At 46.9% G+C, this 18,766-nt stretch overlaps 3 protein-coding genes and 1 long non-coding RNA gene across 18 annotated transcripts in view; 3 read left to right on the top strand and 1 right to left on the bottom strand.

The window, feature by feature from the left end:
* The window catches only part of PTK2 (protein tyrosine kinase 2), a 192,336-nt gene extending 189,997 nt beyond the window's left edge, over positions 1-2,339 (top strand). For 11 of the 12 annotated variants that reach the window (XM_090138045.1, XM_090138046.1, XM_090138044.1 and 8 more), the window contains 2 exons: positions 772-852; positions 1,066-2,339. In XM_090138045.1, the coding sequence (XP_089994171.1) occupies positions 772-852; positions 1,066-1,278 (294 nt within the window). In that variant the 3' untranslated portion in view covers positions 1,279-2,339. The remainder of the gene's footprint in view (positions 1-771; positions 853-1,065) is intronic. The other variant, XM_090138050.1, reaches the window with a different exon arrangement.
* A 1,401-nt stretch (positions 2,340-3,740) lies between these two features.
* Positions 3,741-4,912, bottom strand: RPLP1 (ribosomal protein lateral stalk subunit P1). Its single transcript, XM_031591266.2, has 4 exons — positions 4,737-4,912; positions 4,552-4,626; positions 4,335-4,452; positions 3,741-3,861 (listed from the first exon to the last, which is right to left on the bottom strand). Exons 1-4 carry the CDS (start codon positions 4,806-4,808, stop codon positions 3,782-3,784), a joined length of 345 nt encoding a protein of 114 aa, XP_031447126.1. The 5' UTR covers positions 4,809-4,912; the 3' UTR covers positions 3,741-3,781.
* Positions 4,913-5,004: 92 nt separating this feature from the next.
* Positions 5,005-9,835, top strand: LOC149918740 (uncharacterized). Of its 2 annotated transcripts, none has more exons than XR_016465369.1 (3): positions 5,005-5,244; positions 9,149-9,256; positions 9,455-9,835. It is a non-coding gene; the product is annotated as an uncharacterized LOC149918740 (long non-coding RNA). The 2 variants fall into 2 exon arrangements; XR_016465368.1 differs by lacking the exon at positions 5,005-5,244 and adding an exon at positions 5,841-6,577.
* Positions 9,836-11,206: 1,371 nt separating this feature from the next.
* The window catches only part of AGO2 (argonaute RISC catalytic component 2), a 47,577-nt gene continuing 40,017 nt past the window's right edge, over positions 11,207-18,766 (top strand). Inside the window, exon 1 of one of the 3 annotated variants that reach the window (XM_031591263.2) lies at positions 11,207-11,557. In XM_031591263.2, the coding sequence (XP_031447123.2) occupies positions 11,527-11,557 (31 nt within the window). In that variant the 5' untranslated portion in view covers positions 11,207-11,526. Of the gene's footprint in view, positions 11,558-11,752; positions 12,283-18,766 lie in introns of those variants that run through there. The other 2 variants (XM_031591264.2, XM_090138054.1) reach the window with 2 other exon arrangements.

Below are 18,766 nucleotides of genomic sequence, written 5' to 3'. Positions count from 1 at the left end.
TCTTGTTAACAGGGAGTTGTGCAACATTGCTGCATTTCATTTATAAAAGGAACTTTTATAATCCACCCTTTGCTTTTCTGTTCTGATGCTGTGAAACAAGGAATTGTGGGTGGGGTCCCTCACTACATGAAGGACATCAAGGCCCTGGATTGTGTCCAGAGAAAGGCAGCGAAGCTGTGAGGGATCGGGAGCACAAGTCTTATTGGGAGTGGCTGAGGGAACTGGGATTGTTTAGTCTGGAGAAGAGGAGATTTGGGGAAGATATTATTGCTCTCTGCAATTGCCTGAAAGGAGACTGTGGTGAGGTGAGGATCAGCGTTTTCTAGGTCACGGGGATAGGACAAGAAGTAACAGAGTTAAGTTGCACCAGGAGAGGATTGTGTTGAGTATTAGGAAAAATTCCTTCTCAGAAAGAGTGGTAATGCATTGGAACAGACTGCCCAGGGAGGTGGTGGATTCAGCATCCCTAGAGGTGTTCAAGAAACGTGGAGATGTGGCACTGAGGGACACAGTGAACATGGTGGTGATGGGTCGGTGTTTGGACTAGATGATCTTAGTAGTCTTTTCCAACCTTCATGATTGTGTGATTCAAAGTCACTCAGCAACACTTCTTTAACTCCACTCATTCCAAGTTTTTATTAGTTCATAATGCTTATATGGTCTGATGTATGTTGGCAGCATATGTGAGAGGGGCATCTGAATCAAATCTGAGATGTCCTGTTGGGTTGTCCTGTGTCTGTTATTTCCTTACTTACTCATTTTTCTCCTTAGGAGGTTGGCTTGGCGCTGAGAACCTTGCTAGCAACAGTGGACGAGTCGCTGCCAGTGCTTCCTGCAAGCACCCACAGAGAGGTAGGCAGAGCCCCACTCACCCTCAGGTGGCCCTGTAGCTAACAAGGCAGCTCTTGGTGTCTGAGTACAAAGTGTCACCAGCCCCACGTGCTGACTTCAGCTTGAAGGGAAACTCTCAGGCTGTTCAGATTTCATGGAGGTGACTTTCTTCCTTGGGGAGGGCAGATAGTGCTGCTACCAACCTGTGTGGCTGACCCACTCTTGTTGTTCCAGATTGAGATGGCCCAGAAACTGCTCAACTCTGACCTGGCTGAGCTCATTAACAAGATGAAGCTGGCCCAGCAGTATGTCATGACCAGCCTGCAGCAGGAGTACAAGAAGCAAATGCTGACAGCCGCTCACGCTCTGGCTGTGGATGCCAAGAACTTGCTGGATGTCATCGATCAAGCCAGACTGAAAATGATCAGCCAGTCGAGGCCGCACTAAGCACCGAGGGAAGAGTTTCATCTGTCTGTTGTAGAATTCTGCTTGCGAAAGGATTAGTTCACCTTCCACCAGCAGTGAGGATTAACCCAGTGTGGTCCTGGCTTTCCAGCGCCTCTTGCTTCAGCAGCCCTGACTGACAGCTGTTGGTTCTCTCCCATTACAAAAGGTTAACCACGTTTTTTTTTCTCACAAAGCCAAGCTGGCCTGGGATTCAGAAAGCGGCATCATCACCGGATGAAGTTTGTACAGAAGTCCTTGGGAAACGATGGCTTTGGAGCAGCACGGTTCCATTGCATCGGCCGCGCTCAGCCCAGAGCTGCGGTGGAGTTTCGGAGCCGGAACTGTTGGAGCAGCAGAGCGGAGCGAGATATTGTGAAGAATTCTGGGAAACCTCAGGGCTGAGAATTCTTGCCCACAGTATATGAACTATCCAGACTGGAATTTTTTTTATTAGAACACTTACGTCGCAATATGCTAATCACAATTTACAGAGAAAGAAAATAAAAAGCTATATTTTCAAGACGTCAGTCATTTCGAGACAAACTAAAGCCCTCTTCATCTTCCTGCCTTTTACTTTTATGTGAATGTGTGACGCCTTTGGTTGGAACTAGCTGTAGGACACAACGGAAAACTCTCTTCTTTTTCACCAGAATAACGTGCCAGTTCTTTTGTAGCAATGTTGTTTTCCTTGGAAGCGAAAATGCTGCTTTGTACCAGAGCAACTCAGAGCTGCACTTAAGAGGAGTCCTGTAACCATTCATGTCCCCCATTTTTATATAATTTATAAAGACAGATTAAAGCCATGTTGAATATTTTAAACCCCCTGTAGTTAACTAACCCATCCTTTTGTCTGTCTTGCCTGGGAGGAGTTACAGTAGAGCAGTGTAATTAGATTTTCCTTGGTTTTCCAATTACGCCATCTGTTCTGTTAAAATAAAAACCACACTCCCTTTTTGCTGTTGAGGGATATAAATTATTCTCAGGAAGAATATAATGAACTGTACAGTTACTTTGACCTATTAAAAAGGTGTTACCAGTGAAATTCTGGCTGTATTTTTGTGTACACACACTCTGCAGAAGCTACGGTGAGTTCTGCTTTGTCTGTTACTGTCAAGAATTCACTTGAGGAGCAGCAGTGAGCATCCAGGAAGAAATCCAAGATAAGTCATCTTCAGAAAGCAATTTCCTCTTAATTATAGAGGCAGGCACTATTACCATCTGCACTGGTCGCTGGATATCTGTGCTAATTCTTACTCCCCTGAAATTATTTTAAAGTAAGCATGCTTAGATGGCAGCAGCCACATGGTTTGCAGGGGTTATCGTGGAAGCTCTCAGCAGCAGTGGGGGTGCACAGACTGCTGCCACTGTGGTGCCTTCCAAAACACCCAATGGGCTTCAGCTCTGCACAGAGGCAGGGCAGTGCAGAGCATTCCTATCATTCCTCCAGACATGGACTAACCCCCCCCCCCCACTCCTTTCAGTATTATACTAGAATATTAAATGAAGATTATGCAGTTACTTATATGCACGTGAGTACAACTCTTACATTGGCTCAGGTGCTCAGAAGTTAGTCATGTTTAAAGTATTACTATGCTATGTAACTTGCACCATTTTCCACACCCACCCTTCAAAGCAGCATGTTTTCAGCAATGTTCCTTGATTTTTTTCCTGGAAAAGCAAGGACTACACACCCCATGTGCCTCAATTTAGGGAGGGAAGATTTAGGTTGGATGTCAGGAGGAAGTTCTTCACAGAGAGAGCAGTGAGGTACTGGAACAGGCTGCCCAGACAGGTTGTGGATGCTCAATCCCTAGAGGTGTTTAAGGCCAGACTGGATGGGGCCCTGGGCAGCCTGGTCTAGCATTAAATGCAGAGGTTGGTGGCCCTGCATGTGGCAGGTCTGGAGCTTCATGATCCTTGAGGTCCCTTCCAACCCTGGCCCTTCTATGATTCTGTGTAATGTCCAGGGTTGGCTGCAGGTCAAAAGCCCAGAGCACTTTCCCTCTGCTTTTTAAATTACAGCTACTCCATCCCAGCAAGGGCATTCAGTAAAAGATTTCTGCCTTTTCCCAAGCCCGGAGCTCCACTGCTGTCATCTGAAACATAGCCACTGCTTCTCCCACCAGGTTAAGCAACCACATTCTGTGAATTGCCTGATGGAAGCCACACTGCTGCAGAGCACGGACTGAGGCTGTTCCAGCTTCACCAAGATGCTGCAGCCTCACTGCAGTATAACCTTGCAGCAGCACTTCTGCTAAACCCAACCACATCCCATTCTCACTGTGGTAACATTTTCACCTTTGTCCACACTCTGAATGACAGCAGGAGCTGTGTCACTCATACCTGTCAGTGCTGAGCATGGGGATAGCTGTAAAAGCCCAAGTGACCACACACTGACAGCCATTTTTGTCACTGGAGGTAATGCAGCCATTCTTCAGAAGTGTTAATTTAAGAGACAAAAATACAGTTAAATGTTCTTTATTACAGGCAGTTACAAAACTATTTAGTCAAAAAGACCAAAGCCCATGTCATCATCAGATTCCTCTGATTCTTCTTTCTTTTCCTCTTCTTTCTTCTCCTCAGCTGGAAAAGAAAAAGGTGGTCAGAAAGTTTCCACTTCTGTCAGTTCATGAAGTCATGCTATCAGACTTCACATTCAAAGACTGCAACATCAAGGAGCAAAACCTGAGCAATCCTTCCAAATCCCATCTCACGGCCCAGTGAGAGCAGTGCTACTGAGAATTAGCACAGCACCTTCACAACTCTGTGAAACCTGACAAGTTCTACAGGCAGGCTCACTTTGTCAGCAGAGACATCCTCATACCTGAGACAGCAGTAGTGCTGTACACTGATTTAGAATGCAACCAATGCACAGAGGAAGAGGATCTGGGGCTGCCAGCTGGCTGACCACGAGCCAGCAGCATGCCCAGGTAGCCAAGAAGACCAACGACATCCTTGGCTTGTCTCACAAACAGCAGAGCCAGCAGGAGGTGATCCTCCCTCTGTTCTCAGCTCCGGTGAGGCCGCACCGGGAGCGCAGCGCTCAGCGCACTTACCGGGCGCAGCACCACCGCCCGCCGGCGCGGCACCGCCCGCAGGAGCAGCCGCAGCCGGAGCTCCGCCACCGGCTCCTACGTTGCAGATGAGGCTTCCGATGTCGATGTTGGCCAAAGCCTGGGGAAGACGAGCAGCAGCGAGACCTCGTTAGCACGGGGCGCGTCGGCCCTCAGCACGAAGCAGCCACGACAGCCCTCTCCCCTCGCCGCCACGTACCTTAGCGAAGAGGCCCGGCCAGAACGGCTCCACGTTCACTCCCGCCGCCTTGATGAGGGCGTTGATCTTATCCTCCTGCCACACAGAGAGCGGCGCTGAGGACCGGCCCTGCCCCCCCCGCACCGCCGGCCATGCCGCGGCCCCGCCGCCATCTTGTGGCGGAGGCCCCCGGGCCGCACACTCACAGTGACGGTGACTTCGTCGTCGTGGAGGATGAGGGCGGAGTAGATGCACGCGAGCTCAGAGACGGAGGCCATGGTGGGGGCGCGGTGCCAGTCGCCGGGGAAGAACGGCCTTAGCTTCAGCTGAAGGACACAGCACCTTGTGACGCCGGGGACGAAAGGGAGCACGCGCCCCTGGGGGAGCTTTATAAGGGCGCCATCAGCCAATCGCGATCCGCGAACCGGGGTGCTGTCCAATCCGCGAGCAACGGGGGCGGGCCCGAAGGGAGAGCTCCGCCAATCGCAGCTCGGCGGGGAGTGATGGGAGATGACGGCAGCATTACCTCAGCGGCGCTGCCTGGGCGGCCGCGCGTGGTGCTGTAGGGTTTCACCTGTCTCAGCCTTTTCTGACTTTTTTTTTCTTTATATCCCTTCCTAGGCAGATCCCACACTGATTATATCGACGTATGTGAAGGAAAGAATTGAGGAATGACTCCCCTAAGCAAAAGGAAGCATGGAGAGCTAGAGCTTGGTAATACAGCAGGATCGCCTTCAGCCTTCATTAGAGCAGCCCACAAAGGAGCTGAATACCTCACAAGGGCTTTACTCCGTCTGAACGCACTACCAGCTACAAGATAGCAAAACAGTGCGGGTGCATTGCTCAAAATAAAATATTAGGACCTAACATCTGAACAAACTTAGGCTTCGTTTGGTAAAGATGTTAGTTAAAGGAGATGTGTCTTCAGCCTTGCTTCGCGGCTGTCAGGCTGTATCTGCGGAGTGACACTGATGAGACTTACCTCAGAATTAAGTTATGATGAAAGGAAACCACTATAGATGTGTATAAACACGTATATGTACATACCTACCATCCATTTAAAGAATTGGAGACTGCTGTGATTGCAGTATTAACACTAATAAATCATGCCAGTTTTAAAAGGTAAAACACAGCTTTACTGCTGAAAGTTAAGAAAACACCCCATGCTAATCAGTACTTCTCATAGCTGCTATCCCTGCAGATTAATTCTCACACTTTTTTGGTCATTGTCACAACATATGCAAAGCAGCCAGGGCTCACCACTTGATCCCAAGCTGGCTTTGTGTACACAGCCCTGCAGAGCTGATGCTGTGTGATCAGAGCATGGCTGTGCTTTGTGGATAATCATCACGGTGGCCAAACTCAAGAGGTCCTCAGCAAGGAAGCCTGAACTTCACATTTTCTTTCTTTCCCTTCTCTTGCTTAACTACTTGCTATGTGTTGTTTGTAACCTTCCTGAGCTGATTCTTCATTTATAAAAACAGCCTTTTCCCAGCTTTCAAGCTGTATGTTTTCAATAATGAATAGCTGATTGTGAGTTATTGATGGTTTGAGGTCCCTGTTTCCCAGGTCTTTGCCATTATCCTGCAATAAAACACACTGCAGAAGCCCGGTATAAAGTTCCAGGTCACAGAGTCAGCTCTCACAGACATTACACAGGTCTGACAAACTAAGACTGGTGCCCCTGGCCTGTTCATAGCAAGACAACAGTGTTTTCACCGGGCATATGGTAAGAATTTTCTAAGTAGTTGTGTTGCATGGTTGTGTTTGGTTCAAAGGAAGTTAACGTTAAAATCAGTGTAGTGATTGTTCTGGGCTTCTAGAAAACTGCATTATGTCATTGCTCAGCACTGAGGAAGAATAAGTAAGACGTATGAAGTGGCAAAGTCCTCTACTTGTGACATGAAGGCAGAGTTTCCAAGCACAAAACAGCACTCAGCCAGGTACAGGACCTGCAGGTGTGGAAGTCACTTGCAAGATGGGGAAAAGATATGACGTTGACTGAAAAAAGCAAATAATAACAAAACATGATTCCCTGAGCCTCCAGGTAGGTTTTGTATTGCATAGAATCACAGTCTTTCCACCTCTTGAGAGAGGGAAGGTGCTGGCAGATCATCAGGGTGCCTTGTATCTGTCTTAGCACTGTGTAGGTGCTGTTCATCAGGGCAGTTATCCCCTCCTGCATCTGTTTTCCAGCTGTGGTACTAGTTTCTTTCTTTGTATGGTATGCTTTTGCAGGGTTGTTTTGTTGCTGTTGTTTTGGTTGTATTTTATTTTATTTTATTTTGACAGCATGACTGTTCACCATAAGGTTGTGTTCTCCCAACTTGTTCACATTCAGTCTCAGGCACAGTACTTGATTCTCTTATCTTTTTTTCTGGAAACTACTTTTTCCTTAGCTTACTTTTTTTTTTTTTTTTCCCCCTGTGTTTTCACTTCTTCATAACTGTGTTCAGACCCCCAAAATATGTTCATGCCTGAGCTGATGACTGCCTTAGGAAGTCCCACAGAAACCTGTGTGGACAAAACCCCTGAAACTCCACTGTGACTCGAAACAGTAATACTCAACTCGCACCATATCCCCAATAGGTGGTGCTGCACCTTTGTCATAGTTTTCAATTGTTGCTATGTTTTTCGCTCTGATCACTAGAAAAGTCAGTCCTTCCTGAGTGAACTGAAGTCAGGCCCTCAAAGACTTTGTAACCAGGTGAACAGGTCAGGTCATAGTCGTGGTCTTTCTCACTTTTGTTCTGATAGAATCATAGAATTGCTCAGGTTGGAAAAGATCTTAAAGATCAAGTCCAACCACAACCTAACCATACTACCCTAACAACCCTCCACTAAATCATGTCCCTGAGCGCCACATCCAAACGGATTTTAAACACATCCAGGGATGGTGACTCAAACACCTCCCTGGGGAGCCTATTCCAGTGCTTAACAACCCCTTCTGTGAATAAGTTTTGCCTGATATCCAACCTAAACTTACCCTGGCACAACTTGAGACCATTTCCCCTCATTCTGTCACCTGTCACAGTGAGAGGAGACCAATGCCGCTCTCGCTGTAAGCACCTCTCAGGTATTGCAAGAGAGCAGTAAGGTCTCTCCTCAGCCTCCTTTTCCCCAGGCTAAACAGCCCCAGTTCCTTCAGTCTCTCCTTGTAAGGCATATTCTCCAAGCCCTTCACAAGCCTTGTTGCCCTTCTTTGGACCTGCTCCAGTACCTCAATGTCCTTTCCGTACCGAGGTGCCCAAAACTGAACACAGTGCTCGAGGTGAGACCTCAGCAGTGCCAACTACAGGGGTAGGATGAGTTCCCTAGTCCTGCTCACCACTCCATTCCTGATACAAGCCAGGATGCCATTGGCCTTCTTGGCCACCTGGGCACACAGCTGGCTCATATTCAGCTGAATGTCCATCAGAACACCAAGGTCCCTTTCCATCAGGCAGCTTTCCAGCCACTCCTCCCCAAGCCTGTAGGGTTGCTTAGGGTTGTTGTGACCAAAATGCAGGACCTGACACTTGGCTCTATTTAAAATGACACAGAATATGTGAGAAATCTAATGCACACACTCCAAAATAACATCTTAAAAGCCGGGCCACTTGAAGGCTGAAAAAAACGTAAGTTTGGGTCCCCCTCAGAGTCAAGAATCAAATTTACATCTTTCTTCTCTAAGTAAAATTTTTGCCATTGTATCATTACTACCCATCCCTAACAGACTTGTATAAACTGGCTTTGAATGTAATTTGGGTTAAAATAAAAAGAGTTGTTACTTAGTAAAGTCAAAATATGTTCTCTAATAAAAAGAAGAGCCAGGTATTCTGCCAGCAGCCTATTGCATATAAAATATTTACCCCCAAGCACCTCCGTTTATATAAATGATTTTTAAAAGCCATTCATAAATCCCATCATTACTTCCAAAACGATGAGAAAATGCACAGTTTTTTCAAAACTAATTTAATTCCTCCTATGGGAGGTCTCTAGGAAATTTCAGCCTGAAATCCAGCCGTTATGACAGCGTATTGTGCAAAACAGTCACATTTCTCTTTAAAAAAAATTGATTGTGTTTCAGTAATTCTTCTTACACTACTGTGTAATTGTTAATAGAGTATATAAAGAGCACGATGAAAAGAAAGCTGCTATGGAACTTCCAAACCACTTTGATCCAAAACCTTTTAAGAAATGGAGGGGTTATTTGTTGTTGGTGGTTTTTTATTGGTGTGAAATTGCTGAGGAACAGATAATTAGGTTTCACTGTGCTCCAAAACAGCAACTGTCAGTGACAGAAAGCATTAGAAGTAATGGAGCAACATGGAGCAAAGTGTGTGTCCTGTTCCTTCAGGAGCACAGGGAGACCAGCGCTGCTCAGTGAACACAGAAATATTGCTGGGAGAGCACAGCACCACAAAGGAACAGGACTCCTAGACATGAAAACACTGTTTAAATACAGCTATTTAACTGATTTACTATTTAACTGATTGTGCAAGTGTATACACAGCGATAAGCCCTTTTGCTTTTGAAGTTCTAAACCCTTCACCCATCTTCTGTTGCTCGATAGTTTGTTATTTTCAAACTGACTGCAGAGCACTATTGTGAACTCATCTTTTTTTTCCTTTTGCAGCAGTGTGAGCTATCAGATGAAGTTCATATCAGTGCATCCCTTCTGCACGTAAGCTCTGCTGACCATTGCTTTCAGTGTGGTGTTTCACAAGCAGAATGATGTAGAAAGGTGAGACAGGATTATCAATGTTTGTGTGTCCAACAGTCGATTTGGTTCTTGCCTGCCTACAAAACAGTGATTGTCATCTTCCTGGAAGTACATATTGAGTTCATTCCACATTTCTACCAACACCAGGAGCTCTTCTTTCACGTGGAAAAATATAACAGAGTAATCATTGCTCATGTTTTGTTCCTCTTCACCTTGCAGGTTCCAAACTTCTGAGTGTTCTGACGGAGGGCAATCTTATGAGTGAAATGATATATTATAATGCTTAAATGAAGTATATAAGCTTTGATAAACATTTTGAACACTGATAGACCTGATCATCAAATGCTTGCGATGCTCCTGGTGATGGTATGGATGTCAACTGCCACAGCACATCAGCTGCCAAGGATCAAAAGTCACAGACTTTGAAATGCCACGATTACTCGTGATGATGACTTACTTTAATCTTGCACTCCTCATATAGCAAACATAAGCCCTGTTATTTCTCTTGCTGTAACAATAAACAAACTGCTCATGTGATGGTAGCCCTACTACTTTTTTGCCCTTGTTTTTTTCGCACGTTTTTGAACCTGAGAATGTAATGATAAGTGTCAAGACAGGCACGTGGCATACAGCTATACATACACGTGTAGTCAGTGCTGGCGTGAGGCAGTAAATCTAGACATAGCTGGGTGACATCAGCTGGTGGATGCTGGTTGCTAATTTCTCCACAATCACCACTTTCAATGGAATTTTCTAGAAACCTGTCATGGTACTTGTGTGTTCTCTCATACTTAAATGCAGAAGGTCTAGTGGCATGAAAGTACGATAATGTTAGAGGGAGTTATCTTCCTAATCAGATTGAAGAGATTGATTTAAATATAGTATCAAAAACTCGGATGCAGGCTGCATGATTTCCTACTGTCAGCATTTAGGACTGCCTAATATTTTCTTACCACAACAGTCCCTTCTAAAGAGTCTGTCCCCTTCCTTCTTACAGCCCCTCTACAGATACTGAAAGGCTGCTTTCAGGTTCTCCCTTCAGCCTTCTCTTCTCCAGGCTGAACAGCATTCCATCCCTGGGATCACTTTTGTGGCCCTCCTCCAGATGTACTCCAACAGATCCATGTCTCCCCTGTACTGAGGACTCCACATCGGGACACAGCACTCCAGGTAAGGCCTCAGCAGAGCAGAGCAGAGGGGCAGGATCGCCTCCCTCGCCCTGGCGGCCATTCCTCTTTTGAAGAGAAGGCTCCAGGGAGACCTGAGCATGGCCTTTCAGAATGGAAAGGATGACTGTAAGGAAGGGGACAGACTCTTTAGCAGGGTCTGTCATGACAGGACAAGGGGAAAAAGTTGCAAACTAAAAGAGGGAACAGTTACATTCAAAATGAGAACAAGGTTCTTTCTGATAAGGATGGTGAAGCACTGGCACAGGTCGCCCAGAGAGGTGGTGGATGCTCCATCCCTGATTGAAGGTCAGGCTGAGCACCTGATGGAGCTGTAGGTGTCCCTGTTCACTGCAGGGGAGTTGGACTAAACGGCCTTTAAGAGCCTCTTCCAACTCAAAGAACTCTATGATTTGATGTCTCTTTTGCGTCACGGCAGTTGTTAGTTCGTATTCTCCTGCACTACACTTCAAATAAAGATGGCCAGAGATGACCCCGTTGTACGAGTCACACACCGCTGCATTTCCTAGATAGGACACTCACAGCCGCGTCACGTCGGACAGGCGGCGAAAAGGGCTCGTCACGTCCCCAAGTCTCAGCGAAAGACGGCACAAGCCGCTAGGAGCGAGGCAGCGCGAGCACGGCAAAAGATCGCTCACATCCCGCCGTGAGGAGGAGGAGGCAGCGGCGGAAGGGCGCAGCCCCGCTCGCTCCGGCCGTGCCGCGCTTCCCGCCCGCTGGGGCCCGAGGAGGGCGGGCGGAGGCGGCGGGCGGGGCGCCCCTTCCCGTGACTGCGCGGCTCCTCCCTTCCCCCCGCCCACCTCCCCGCTCCTCAGTGCCGCCGAGTAACCTGGTTTCCCGGCGTCGGCCCGGCCCTCTTCCCTCTTTTTTTTTTTTTTTCCTCTTTTTTTTTTTTTTTTTTTTTTTTCCTTTCTCCCCTCTCCCCTCCTCCCCTTTTCTTTTCCTCTCCCCTCCCTTTTCTTTCCTTCTCCTCCCCCTTCTCCCAACAGCGTAACCGCCGCTCGGGCTTCTCTCCCTCCCTTTCCCTCCCTTTCCCTCCCCTTCGGCCGCCGCCGCGGTAGGGACCTGGAGCGAGGCGCCGCCTCCGCCGCCGCACACGGAGCCATGTACCCGGGAGCCAGCACCGCCGGACCCGGTGAGGCTTTGGCCGCTTTCCCTCGAGCCGCCCGGGGCGCTTTTTTTCTCTCCGGGGTTTCGAACTCGGGTCCCGCGTGGGGGACTGGGGGAGGCGGCGCACGAGGCGCTGTCAGCGGCCCGTCTCGGCGCTGCGCCGCGGGGCCGGAGGAGCGCGGGGGGGGGGGGTGGGGAACGCGGGCCTGGCCGCGGCCGCCGAGGCCACGCCGGGGGAAGGAGGGCTCGGGCCGCCCTCGGCACCGCGGGCCTGAGGCCCCCGAGAGGGGTCGCCTTCCCCCGCTCTCCTCTCCCCTCCCTCTGCCGGGGGGCCGAGGCCGGGGGCTCTGCCCGCTTGGAGCCGCCCCGGAGCGAGGCGGGGGCCGGCGGGGCCGTCCGTGCCCGCGGCTGTGCGCTACGTGCCGCCCGCCTTCCCCGCGCCGGGCCCGGCTGTTCTGCCAGCTCGGCCTCCTGCCCCGCGGTGCCCCCGCGGTCTCCCGTTTCCACGCTCCGATCCGCCGCGCCGTCCCGAGGCGCACGGGAGCGGGGGGTGAGCGGCGAACCGCGGCCCTCCTGCCTGGATTCCTTGTTGAGATGGGGATAAAAACGGCGTCCACGTGTCGGGTAGGGCTGGAAGGGGCTGCAGACCTGTGGCAAAGCTGCGCGTTCTGCCAGCCGAGCGGAATGCGAACGACAGAACGGTCACCTCTCGGGGACGTTTAGCGTTATGGAGATGTGCGAGTTGGCACGGTATGGGACAGTGCTTGTTACCGTTTGGCCGTTTCTGTGTTGTAGTTTGGGTGATTGGTACTTCAGACGTTGAGGTTTTTTTCCTAGAAAAGTTTCAGAGTGAGTAACTCCATGTCTTTTAAGTTACTGTTCTTAGCAGGTTTTCCTAGAATCATCTCTAGATGGGTATCTGGCAAGGAGTCGTGTAACGGAAGGTGGAACCTGTGGCTGCTGCTCAGGAATGCTTCCTCTGAAGAACATTCACAGGGTAGCATCCATGGTTCAATCCTGGCTTCTGCTTTTTTTTCTTCCTCTGATCTGATTCTCCTTGAAGGAGCAGGAATCAAGAAGGACGACTGCAGTGACTGCTTTTGTCTTAGGGGAGTCTTTGTAATTCTTTGCATTTCTTCCTACAGTGCATTTACTGGACGTGCTGGGGGGAGAGGTCACTGCAGTTGTGTGTATTCAGACTGATATTCAAGGCACTGGGTTTATGTAGGATCACTGCAGCTGTATGCATCCAGACTGATATTCAAGGCTTTGTGTTTCATGTAGAGCATCACTTGCACGTTTCGGTAGTAAGGCAGTGTATATTGATTTAGTTATCTGCCTTGCTTTTAGTGCCTGGTTTTCTTCTTCATTCATTGTCAAGGTATTTGTGGCACTCGTTTGTGTTGCAAAGGCTGCTTACCTCCTATTGATAAAATCTTCTTCAAAACTGTGCATAAAGAGCCAAAGTATTATTACAAATACTTGCAGCATATGCGTTGGGAGTACTTCTACTCCTTTTATCCTCCTACATTCTCTCTCTCTGATCCTTCTTTTTTTCCTTTCATGCAAAATGATCTGACTTCTACAGCACTACACCTACTGTTTAAGGCCATTACCCCTTTACCAGAACAGCCCTTTCTGAGCATCAGGATTTTGCTCTAAGACCATCCTTTCACCGAGTCTGAGGTTGTTATTCCTCTCCAAACATAACCTCTGTCTCAGACTCCTACTCTTCTACGCCCTCCAACCAAGCTCGTCCTCAGACTTGTTTGCTTCCTAGTTTATCTCTGCAGCTCAGCCTTCTGCAGAGCTGGGCAGAGTCTGTTCTGGGGTAGGAGTTGCAAGTTGTTCTCTTTGTCGTGAGGATCTCCGTTCCCTTGCTGTAAAACCATCCACAGAGAGCCTTAGCAGCACGGTGGCTTCTGCTGGTCCAAACAGCTTCCTGATCCACATCAAGTTGTAAGCAGGTATCTTTTTGTTAGAGGATCTTATTGCAAACCCCGGGGTGGTACAGCTGTCCCCCTGTTTCTCTTACGCCTGTTGGTGTTTCCTCTCACATGAGAAAGGCAGAGGACCAGCATGGCCTTGCCTCTACTTTCACATAAATGGCAAAAAGCAGCAGATCAGAGCATTAAAGCTCTTTCTGGCTCCTGCTTCTCCCATCACTTAGTATCAGTCAGCTTAAGGCATCCTAGTGCATCTGGGACTGTGGCCCGAGGGGATTGGTACAGAATTTGGAATCCATCACATTCCGGGTGTTGGCACAACTGGTGGATAGTGAAATATTCTGCTACTTTCCAAGTGAGTTGATATGGGAAAATACCTGACCAAAGGTAGCTACTCCTGTAGCAAAGATTCTAAGTGAGACCCTTTGGGCTTTCCTGGATTGCAGCGAGCTGTGATCAGCAATCTTAGCTGGGTTGGAATGCCTGCTAGGCAATACCAAATCCTCAAGACCTTTGGTAGAGGATGGAGTGAAGTTATCCCACTCAAGTTAGTCTTAATTATCCCCCGCCAAGGAATGCAGATATACCATGAGCATTTGCTCTAAACTTGAATAGAGGGAAATGGTAAGTATAGGCTGGCTTATTCTTCTTCCATCCACCTCCCTACTTAGATATGTTTTAACAATAGGTGTTTCATGAGGGTGGGTGTTGAGGTGTTTTACTGGATCCACATCTCCATTTATCTGGGTGTGCGTGTGCTGCAGTGTGTGTTGTGCATCCATGCAGGTGTGTATACACTGATACAGGGTATTCTGTTAGTGTGAATCTTGTCCTCCACAGATCTGTAATCAAGTTGCTGTTGAGTTATATATTTCACTAAATGGCTTTATTAATCTCCAAATTGGTTAACGATTAAGTGCTGTTAAAATTCAACCCTTTGATTTACCTCATAAATGTTAAATTGCTTCTAAACGTAACTGAGGGAATTTATGTTTTCTGGTAATGATGAAACCAGTCTGGAACTGGGGTCCATCAGCAGGAGGCTCAGCTGTATTGCACAAGGCACTGTGCAGTCTGTGTGCTGTGGTGAAAGTGCCTTTCCATACGTTAATCTGACACCTGAAATTGCTAAAATCCAGTTCGGAGGAATGCATGAGAGTTGTCATTGACAGCCATTTAAAATTAGCAGCTGCTGTGAATGTCCAAGAGCTCCAGCATCCGTGTGTCAGCACATCCTTGACACCACTTGAGTGCTCCGTTCCTGTGCCTCCTAACTTAGACCTTGCTGCTGTTTGCTTCTCCGTGTTGTTGATACGTGGGAAGTACTTCACTCTTCAAGTTCCCGTTGCCAAACTGGATGCCCATTCTGTGGTGTTGGCCTCCTGCCAACGTAATGGCTCAATCTGCCCCAGGGTGGCTGTTTTAATCTTAATTCTTTCCCCGTTTAACAGTACAAAGCAAGTTATGTGGCCACAGCAGCAGTTTTTCTGTGTTCACCTGACTAATTTCAAAGAACGTCCAAGTGATGTGGTGATAGAATGGCTTGTGTTGGAGGGAACCCTTAAAGATCAGGTAGTCCAACCTTCCTTCCCATACACAAGGGGAATGTATTAATATTTTAATAAAGGCACTGTTTTTATATCAGTTTGGTTTGAAGAAGTGATGAAAATTCACTTGAACTTTTGTAACTTCCACCGAATGATTCTATATTTCTGAATTGCAAGGTTAGTGTCCTATATATTCTATTTCTTAGTCTTTGAAAGCACATTTAATTTTGTCTGCTACTGGAGACATTAATTGTTAAAGCAGCAGTTGTCTGAAATACACTGACTTTGTAAAGGGGGGGTTATGGCTTTCCATGTGTCAAACACAGGAAAATTAAGGGTATTTTCTTACCTCCTGGTTGATTATTTGATGAAAAGGTGACAGATGTACATCCGACTGAAACTTTCTCCTTTCCTTAGCAAGCCAATGTATACAAAAGATTCACTGTATGGAAAGTACAAGAGTTTATTCAGCAGTGATTCTCGTACTGATTGTACAGATAGCTTTGCGAAACTTGTAAGACTCATCAAAAACAGTGTTGCACACAGCCTTCCTGATCTCAAGTTTTAGAGGAGCACTTGGTCATGTTGTTAGTGACCAAATTTGTAATATTTGTAACAGCAGGCAGTACTACTGCTTGTTAAAGATGTGATCTCACACTTCCGTGACTATTAAGAAAAGTCAACTGTGAGTATCTTATTTTTGCTAAGTTCCAGGCTAGGAAAAAAAAGAGCTGATGGAAAATATTATGTAGTTTTAAGTGTAATGGCTGTGGGTAGGGATCTGCTCCATGCATTGTCTGATGAATTGCCCTCAGTATCATGAATCTTTTCTGATGGACAAAGCAGCCCACCAACATGAGAAGTGTCTCCTGGCCTGTTGGCTTGTCAAGTTCTATGCTTTCCAAGGTGCTGCAAAGGCTTTCTCTCTTTTTTTTTTTTTTTTTCCCTTCTCCAATTTATTTTAATACCTAAAGCTGAACTTGAACATCTTCTTACTGATTCCATGCTTGCAAAGTTGGAAAAGGCAGACCTGAACAACATCATCTTCCACAGCTGTGAAGGCAAGTGGCACTGATACCAGGTAGACATCTCAAAACTATCAGGAGGGGAAGATGTATGTAATGGAAGCAATGATCTTCCCTTGGAAAGAAAGGGGTATTGTCTGTGCTTAATGAACGTTGAGCATAGAATGCTTTGATCAAGTACTGCTTATGCTAAAGCAGAATGCCTTGGCAGTTGATGTTATCTGATTAATCACAGAATGGCCAGGGTTGGAAGAGACATCAAGGATCATGGATCTCCACCCCCCCCCACCACATGCAGGGCCGCCAACCTCCCAATTTAATACTAGACCAGGCTGCCCAGGGCCCCATCCAGTCTGAACACCTCTAGAAACAGAGCATCCACAACCTTTCTGGGCAGCCTGTTCCAGCACCTCACCACTCCACTGATGATTATCAAGGATAGTTGTTCCCCTTAGGAAATTGGCAAGAGGAAAAACTGTTCAGCTTGTTCTTACGTGGCCATGTAAGGGTAAAATAGTAAAGGGAGCATTCCCCAGATGACTGCTGAGGCATCAGGCTCTTCAGGGGTCCTACACCATCAAGTGCAATTGGCAGAAAAGTAGCCAAAAGGGGTAGAGTACCGTGATTACTTAATGCTGCAGCTGTGTGGGTAGTAGGTGTTTCTTCTGTATTAGGTGCAATACTTGGGGAATTTGATGTATAAATACAGCGAAATCATTGAATCAATAAGGTTAGAGAAGACCTCTAAGGCCATTCACTAAGGCCATCAACTATCAACCCATCCCCACCAGAGCACTGAAGCGTGGCCCTCAGTGCCACATCTGCCTTTTTCTTGAACGCCTCCAGCAATGGCAATTCCACCACTTCCCTGGGCAAGCTGTGCCAATGCCTGTTCTCACTGTGCTTTCCACAGCGCTGCCAAGTGTTGGTTGTAGTTGGGTTGTGAAACTGATGCTTTTTAACCGCAGATGTGGTGAGAGTAGTTGGTTCTCTCCTGTCGTAATTTGTTTGTCTTTTTCTATTTCTGGCAGAGCTTCTCAGCTGTGTTTTGTCTCTGCTGTATGTTTTAGTCTTCTTTTCTCTCGAGAAACAAAATGCTTCATTGCTGATAGCAGATATAAAAGCTGGCTGCGTGCTAGCCTATAATTTTATGTATGTCTGAAACTAGCCTAATCTAGTGGCGCTGCAGGAAGAAATGATTGTGCTGACATCATGTGGGATGCTGCATTGTGTGCTGCTCCAAACTGAACCAAGTCTCTTTTTTTTCTGCTTTTATCTCTTCACCCTGTTGAGTTTTCCTTGAGAGAAGCAAAGCAGGAATGCTGGTGATAGAAGTTACGGGATGTGTTGTGACTGCAGCAGCAGTCCTTGGGGCAGGAATGGAGTCGTTGCTCTTCAGCACATCACTCGGGGCTCAGTGCTGCTTTTAAAACCTGTAGTGGTGTTTATAGCACAGATTTATAGACAGGCAACACCAGGATGATGATTTTGTAAACCACTTCATGACTTTTTTTCTGGCCAGGGTGTGAAGTGACTTTGAGGCAGCAGTAGGTGCTGTGATGTGAGCATGGGTGCCTCTTAAAGCTGCTTGTGTCACAGATCACCTCTGTAGAGCTCTTAGTTTAGTAGTAGGAAGTGTGTGGACGTGCCAGTTCTGATTTGTTTTAAATAAGCCTATTTTAGATGAGTTCCCAAGAGGGGAGGATTCACTGGCTTAGCTGGATCAATCTAAAAACTGTTTGAAGTTAAATTTGTCATGTAGATAAATAAGCCTTTAAAACATAATTATTACTGGGGCCTCGTTAAATACCTTCTGAAACTTGTTTAGCAAGTGTTAACTAGCAAGGGACAGACGTCTATTCATGCAGAGGGTAAATTCCTATCTAAATGTTTCTGTGTTCTTGGCTTCGCTTATCCTTTGATAAAGAACTTATTACATTGTCCTTTCATACAAGTCGTGGATTGCAGTGAATGCTCCCTTTCTCCTGCTTTTAAGGAGTCCCTCTGTTGGTTGGCCTCTCTTGCCCTGTTGTAATCCTTCATCATTTCTGACATCTTCGTTTGCTCTCACGTGGAGCACAGTCTGTAGATTTTGGGGGTGGGGGTCTCTCTGATTTTCCATGTTCTTTTTTATTCTAATTGTTGCTAAAATGCAAGACTTCTCAAACAACAGTGAGCTTCAACTTGAGCTCTTTGGACTCTATCCCTTTTTGAACGTCAGTGTTTGAGACATAGCTTTAAAAAAAAAAACAAAAAACCATCAACCCTCCAAACCACAGACGAAACAAGAATAGAATGGAGGACACTGAGGTTCAGGTTGGTATGACAGTGCAGAAGAACGAATGCCTCAATGAACCAAATACATTTCTTCAGGGTTTAATGAAGGAGCGTGTGGTTTTGATCTGTACGAGTCACTGCTGTGTGAATGAAGGTGTGTTGTTTGAAGAAGTGAGAGCTTCGTGCAGGAAGAGGAAACTTCAAAGTGGATTCCCACTGGGGTGAGGAAGTGGAACTTTATTGTTTGGATTGTGTCGTGTGATTAGAATACAGTAGTATTTTTTTCCTAATTATTCCTGATTTGCAAATGTCCATTAACCTAAAACTTGGACACACTTGTATACGCTTTGCTTTTTTTCCTGTCTTTTACAGAATCCTTAGACAGAATGGGCAGACCACAAATGGAGATGTACAGGACTAGGTGCAATACTGAATAAAA

Source organism: Phasianus colchicus, chromosome 3 (genome assembly GCF_987193195.1).
Source record: "Phasianus colchicus chromosome 3, bPhaCol1.hap1.1, whole genome shotgun sequence".
NCBI classification, from domain to species: Eukaryota; Metazoa; Chordata; class Aves; order Galliformes; family Phasianidae; genus Phasianus; species Phasianus colchicus.
The sequence above is the reverse complement of the archived record's forward strand: the minus strand, read 5'-3'. Positions and strand labels throughout refer to the sequence as shown.

What these genes read in the sequence shown, in the direction of transcription:
- RPLP1 (XM_031591266.2), bottom strand. Translation starts at nt 4,808, where the DNA reads ATGGCCTCCGTCTCTGAGCTCGCGTGCATCTACTCCGCCCTCATCCTC. An exon ending in ACGACGAAGTCACCGTCACT is followed by an intron (nt 4,627 to 4,736) that starts GTGAGTGTGCGG and finishes TCTGTGTGGCAG; the next exon opens with GAGGATAAGATCAACGCCCT. An exon ending in GGGCGGTGGTGCTGCGCCCG is followed by an intron (nt 3,862 to 4,334) that starts GTAAGTGCGCTG and finishes TTTCTTTTCCAG; the next exon opens with CTGAGGAGAAGAAAGAAGAG.